Genomic DNA, 6,022 nt, shown 5'->3' with positions numbered 1-6,022 from the left:
CGGCCGCGTTACTATAGGTTGCCTTGGAAACCAGGGCCGGGGCGCGGCACCGGCGCGAGGGACTGGCGCCCCTATTTTAGGGAAGCGAATTTATAAGATTCATTTGTGACATCGTACGCGAGATAGTTTAATAGTTTAATAGTTTAATAGTTTAATAGTTTAATAGTTTAGAATGTTTAGATTTTAATGGATAAGAGATTCTAGCGAGACAGGCTTCTGAAAATTGACGCGAGGCATGGGAAATAAAGGAATTATGATAATGGCAGATGTAAACTGGTGTTTGATTAACCCTCATCCGTCACTCATCTCACCAACTTAATTAATTTGTCCCCTGGTGTGCAACTGACAGAATGGTAAAAGATCGGTATGATGAAATGATAAATTGTTAAATTTGCAAATTCTGATTTTGAAGGTAAAAGAAATGAAACTTTGGCTTACTTTTTTGTGTAACGGATTAATATTAGTTTTTGTGAGAATATATTTTTGAGAATTTTTTGTTAAGGTTAATTTCTAGATTGGTTAGGGGTTATACCTAGTCAGGAGACCGAAAAGAGGCGAATGTTTGGGAATTTTTTGTGAAAAAGCGGAAGCGTATATTTTTACAGAACTTTTTTCACTTAAAATAGCAACATATAAAGAACATTTGGTAATTTTTTTGTACAAAAATATTTAGGTTTTTAATAAAAATACAACAACATCCAAGAAGCCTTTTTAAAAACGGTGATGAAGATATCTCAAAAACTACTGCACCAATCTTTCTGAAATTTTGTAGGCTTATTTTTTATATAAAAATGTACTGAATGATAGTTTCGATTATATCAACGAAAAAGGGGCTCATGGTTATCACTAATGGCCGTTTTTCGTTGATTAAATCGAAACTATACAATGGAAAAAGAAATACCTCCGTCATTCAGTAGATTTTCATACAAAAAATAAGCCCGAAAAATTTCAGAAAGATTGATGCAGTAGTCCTTTACACATTTTGCTCACGGTTTTTAAAAAGGCTTCTTGGATGTCGTTGAATTTATATTAAAAACCTGAATACTTTCCTACAAAAAAATTACCAAATATTCTCTAAATGCTGTTCTTTTAAATGCAAAAAGTTCTGTAAAAACATATGCTTCCGCTTTTTCAAAAAAAAATCGCCACTTTTCGGCCTCCTGACTAGGAATAACCCTTAACATAGTTTTTTTATCGAATATAACTAAATATTTAGAGGGGAACATGCAACGTGAATTCGAAGCTAACGCGTGTTACATTTCGCATTGATTTGTATTTCTGTTTTGGGGGAATCGTGTGGGAATTGGATTGCAATATTGAAATAAACGTGGCAGGATTCCTGCGATAGTGCTGATAACGCTATCGTTCGCGAAGAAACCGCCGCTCCCATGTAACGTCACCTCGACACCGCGTTATCAAATTTTCCACGGCGGAGAAGCCGTCATATCGATTCGATGCATCGACGGATTAGCCAGCGCAGAATTTACTGCGTTACCTCGCAGACAGGCCGTCTGGGGTGAATCACGGTAAAAAATCACGGAAATCGTCACCTGTGCGCGCGTCTCCGGTATCCTTTCCCCCCAGGACTCCTCAGGGGCGTATCTAGGGTGGGGCAAATGGGGCCCGCGCCCTGGGCGCCAATGCCGGGGGTGGGCGCGTAAAAGTCTAAAGAAACAGTGTTTCTTAAATAAATTTATTTTAATGGTTAATATTAGTAGTTCGCGCTTGTTACTTATGTGCTTCGCATGCCTTTTTAGAGAAGCTTCGAAAAAAAACTTGCTGCACTTTTCGGCCTCATTAGCCCCCAACTTTCGTCTCTTCCCCCTTCAGCTCCACTTTCTTTAAAAAAATTATCTAAATTCTAAATAAAATGTTTTGCGCGATGAACACTTTTAACAAAGAAGTAGAACAGAAAAAGGTGGAATTGGAATGATATGCATGAATGAGGGGCGCGAATTCTACGCTTGCCCTAGGCACAGTTTACACTAAATACGCTACTGCTCAGGAGCGTACCGTCGCAAAGAAGCGCCCCTTTGTATGCAAACAGAGGCTACCGCGATAAGTTCTGCCCAACAATAGGTCAGCGACGCTCACCTACAGCTAATCCTCTTTAAATGTATCAGTTAAATACCAAACGTCCCCGCTGTACGAGTATTTACATGTCCTGTGCGAAAGATGTTCGACCGTCGCAGTTAACCACCAGTATTCCTTTGATAAAGTCCTCTCATGCGCCTCGGGATCGTCGAATGGGCAATTCTGCGAAAGGTAATTAATTTATCGAAAGAGATGGGAAATCTTCCGTGCTTGTTCGAGGTGAAACCGAAGTGGGAACGCGAAACTCGTGTCAGAACCAATCTCCTCTATTGCAGCAATGAAACACGAGCGCTGGATAAGAGTCCTTTGAATTCGCGATAGGATATCAGGGCTTTCAGGGTGGCAACGATGAGCGTATAGATAGAAGATAGTTAGAGGCAATTGATCAGAGATAAAGAAAAAAGCTGACTTTCACTTTCGGTGCTGCAAAGATCACTAATTACTCGCACTGTTTTCTAGGCGATATCTTCTGGAATGTGTTGCTTTAGAGATCTTTAACGTTCACTTCGAAACGAAACGAAGATTGGTGCTCGATTTCTACGAAACTTTCCCGGTAGAAGGGTTCGTACAAGGGTCCCTGAAAGTGCGGACCGAATTAAGGGTACCCTCCATCAAATCACCCCAAAAATACGTCGATCTTAGGATTTTATTTTAAAAAAAAAATGTAAACGACAGTGTTGAAAAACTTTTATTTTACTTTTAAACTTTTACTTTTACTTTTTTTTTCATCGTTGAAGATAATAAAAAATATTTTGTATATTTGATATGCAAGAAATGGAATCATCTACGAGCTTAACTTTTCGAACAATCTTCGTCTTTTTATTAGGATTTTCGTGGGTAAAATTAACCGTTTCTTTTAATATTGTGGTTTCTGCGAAAACTTGAGATTACAACATTTTGCTATGATTATAGATGATTTTATGAACGATCTTATATAGTTTAAGAATTTTCGTGGTTTGTTGATTTCACATAATTCTACGAGATGTTAAAAATTCCGCAGATGAGGAACTTTTAAGGTAAAGGGTAAAATTCCCCAATTTTTTTATTATCTTTACGGATGTACAAACACAGCCCAAAAAGTTTTTCGACCCTGCGACGATTACTTTTTTTTTAAATAAAATTCTAATAATGACCTATTGTTGGAGTGATTTGATGGGAGGGTACCCTTAAGGGGTTATACCTACCTTTCTACAGAACTTTTGGCACTTAAAAGGGCAACATTTATAGAACATTTGGTAATTTTTTTGTAGAAAAATATTTAGGTTTTTAATAAAAAACACACCGACATCCAAGAAGCCTTTTTAAAAACGGTGATCAAGATATCTCAAAAACTACTGCACCAATCTTTCTGAAATTTTGAGGGCTTATTTTTATATAAAAATTTCAGAAAGATTGGCGCAGTAGTTTTTGAGATATCTTCATCACCGTTTTTAAAAAGGCTTCTTGGATGTCGTTGTATTTTTATTATAAACGTAAATATTTTTCTGCAAAAAAATTACCAAATGTTCTTCAAATGTTGCTCTTTTAAGTGCAAAAAGTTCTGTAAAAATATATACTTCCGTTTTTTAAAAAAAAATTCACAAACATTCGCCTCTTTTCGACCTCCTAAGTAAGTGTAACCCTTTAAAGGGGCATTTTGTAAAACCTCACACCACTTCGTATTACCGTAAAACAACGACTGATTATGATTCTAGAGTTAGTAATTTGGAGGTAGCAGAGGCGATAAAATCGTGAGAAGAATAAGAGAATATCTCAAAATGTCCTCATCCGACGATAATTTACAAAATAAGCGCACAGTGGGCAGAAATCGAAAGCTACAATTCTGCAGCACGCCCTTGCTGGTCGAGAAGTCTTACAGGCCAAGCAGCATAAGTATATCGGCGGTAGAGGCCAATTCCTCGTCGAGCGGGCCGAGGACATGGCGTGGAAGCAGGGGCCAAACAGTGGAAAAGACACTGACGAAGAAGCAGAGGAAAAAGAAACGAAAGGGGGAACCAAAAGCGAGAAGGCAAAAGAGGCACAACGCAGCGGAAGACTCTGGTAGCGAGTGGGAAACAAAATTGGAACAGTCGGTCCACGAGGAAGAGATTCCGCAAAGGGTTTCCACCCAGAAAGCTGCTTCCACTGCAGAGAGTGTCCTGTTCAAGGACATGCTTGGATCTCCGGAGCGTATCCGAGATGCTCCACATTTCTTCAACGATGATCGCTTTGAATCGCCAGTGTTTCGACCCCTTCGAAGGGAACTCGAGAGCCCAGAGAAAATCAGTTTCAAGGAGAACGAAGGAATGCTGGTAGTGGAGGACTTGCCAACTTGTCAGGCAGATGTCGATGAGGAGGCAGGTGTCGATGAGGAGGCAGATAGCAAAGAGTTGATTCTAAGTAATTAAATTGGTTCTCACGATGTTCCCTCTCTGTATGCATGCGGGTCGATGAGGATCGCCCATGCATACAGCGAGGGAGTGCTGTTGGAATTGATTAGACCGATGGATCGTCATCTAAATTTGTAGGAAAAAGCAACACAGTGGTAACGTACCCAGGCACGAGGCAGGAGAAACGACCTAAAATCAGTGAGAAGATCGTAGAATGCCAAGTGCTGATGGAAAAGGTATGGTACCCCAAGGCAACAGCCAATTTACTTTGGGATAATTTCGTAAAGGAGAATTACGAAAAGGTTGGCAAGTTCATTGGTCGATCTGCGTTGAACGAGCACCAGGAAAGCCGAAGTAACAAGGGTGGCGAATGTAAGTAATGAGAGGAGGGTTTGAGTTATACTAATAGGAAATTTAATGTTCAATGGTATGCCCAGGCTCGGATTCGAATAAGAATCAAAGTATTGGGAAAACGGTGTTTGAAAACAGTGGACCTATCAAACCGGATTTACGCAAAATAAGCGTTGCACGTGGATACCGAAGCAGGTCTTCGAAGAAATGGGTTCGAGTCGAGGAATTGTATAAGTTTCCCCAACCCGAGGATCCTGAGTTCCAGAAGAGGGATCGGAGGGGAAGGAAGATGACTTTAAATGAATATCTGCGGAAGTGCAGAATGGAGAAAGAGAATTTAAAACATTGTTCGTTGGATCCGTGTTCTTCAGTAGCGAGTCAAAATAGTGAAGGTTCTAGGAGACGAATGAATGATTTGGGTATGATAGAGAAGGGGGCGAGTCCTTGTAAAAATCTTGAGCACGAATTTGAAAAATCAAAGGTACGAAGTCGTTTTACAAGGGCCTCGCTGAAAAGAGTGAACAATTCAGATATAGATGGCAGTGACGCTAAGCGACGTGTGATCCCGAAAAATAAACCTACAATTAGGATGATAGAACCGATACCCAATAAATATTATGAAAGCGTACAAAGATTACGCGAACTATGTGAAACGGACCATGATGATTAGATTTACTTGAAACTTTGTATCATTATATTTGTTCATTTGGTCGGCAAAGGAATTTTGGATTTCATATGTGATATACACTATAGTGGATTCAATATCGATCGATATTTAATACTTTGTATTTAAAGATTTTTTGTGCCACTGTTGCGGAATGTATTATTGGAGATTTTCAAAATGAAATATATCGTGTATTTTTGCACACGTGAAATGATTAAGTTCTTGCCGCTTCTAGAACATCGTTTCAATCATTCTGTAGATATTCTTTCGCATTTAAGCTACTAAAATTAAGAGAGTAGCTTGTTCCATTTCGTTATGTGAAATTTGCAAGAATAACATTACGTTACACGAAAATCTTATCACAATTACGCGTTATAAAAGAGGTTAGAAAACCACAGTTGGGCATTCGTCAGAACCCACTCATGATTGTTCAAATAAAATTTCGTACAGAATTCTCATTACTCGTATTTTAAGTACAGAAATCCTAAAATTGATGCCGTTTCAAAATTCTGACGCTAACGAAACACTCTTTCTCTTCTAATGG

General features: G+C 39.0%; 1 protein-coding gene across 1 annotated transcript; it reads left to right on the top strand.

The window, feature by feature from the left end:
- The first annotated feature begins 31 nt into the window (after nt 1-31).
- LOC143375289 (uncharacterized) lies at nt 32-5,680 on the top strand. Its single transcript, XM_076824251.1, has 5 exons — nt 32-125; nt 167-2,265; nt 3,789-4,473; nt 4,602-4,835; nt 4,901-5,680. The coding sequence occupies exons 3-5, from the start codon at nt 3,852-3,854 to the stop codon at nt 5,482-5,484; spliced, it is 1,440 nt and encodes a 479-aa protein (XP_076680366.1). The 5' UTR covers nt 32-125; nt 167-2,265; nt 3,789-3,851; the 3' UTR covers nt 5,485-5,680.
- Nucleotides 5,681-6,022: the final 342 nt, after the last annotated feature.

This window comes from Andrena cerasifolii, chromosome 12 (genome assembly GCF_050908995.1).
Source record: "Andrena cerasifolii isolate SP2316 chromosome 12, iyAndCera1_principal, whole genome shotgun sequence".
NCBI classification, from domain to species: Eukaryota; Metazoa; Arthropoda; class Insecta; order Hymenoptera; family Andrenidae; genus Andrena; species Andrena cerasifolii.
The sequence above is the reverse complement of the archived record's forward strand: the minus strand, read 5'-3'. Positions and strand labels throughout refer to the sequence as shown.

Coding starts and splice junctions, on each gene's coding strand:
- LOC143375289 (XM_076824251.1), top strand. CDS start 3,852: ATGTCCTCATCCGACGATAATTTACAAAATAAGCGCACAGTGGGCAGA. Junction 4,474..4,601: donor TAGCAAAGAGTTGATTCTAA/GTAATTAAATTG, acceptor CTAAATTTGTAG/GAAAAAGCAACACAGTGGTA. Junction 4,836..4,900: donor AAGTAACAAGGGTGGCGAAT/GTAAGTAATGAG, acceptor TGGTATGCCCAG/GCTCGGATTCGAATAAGAAT.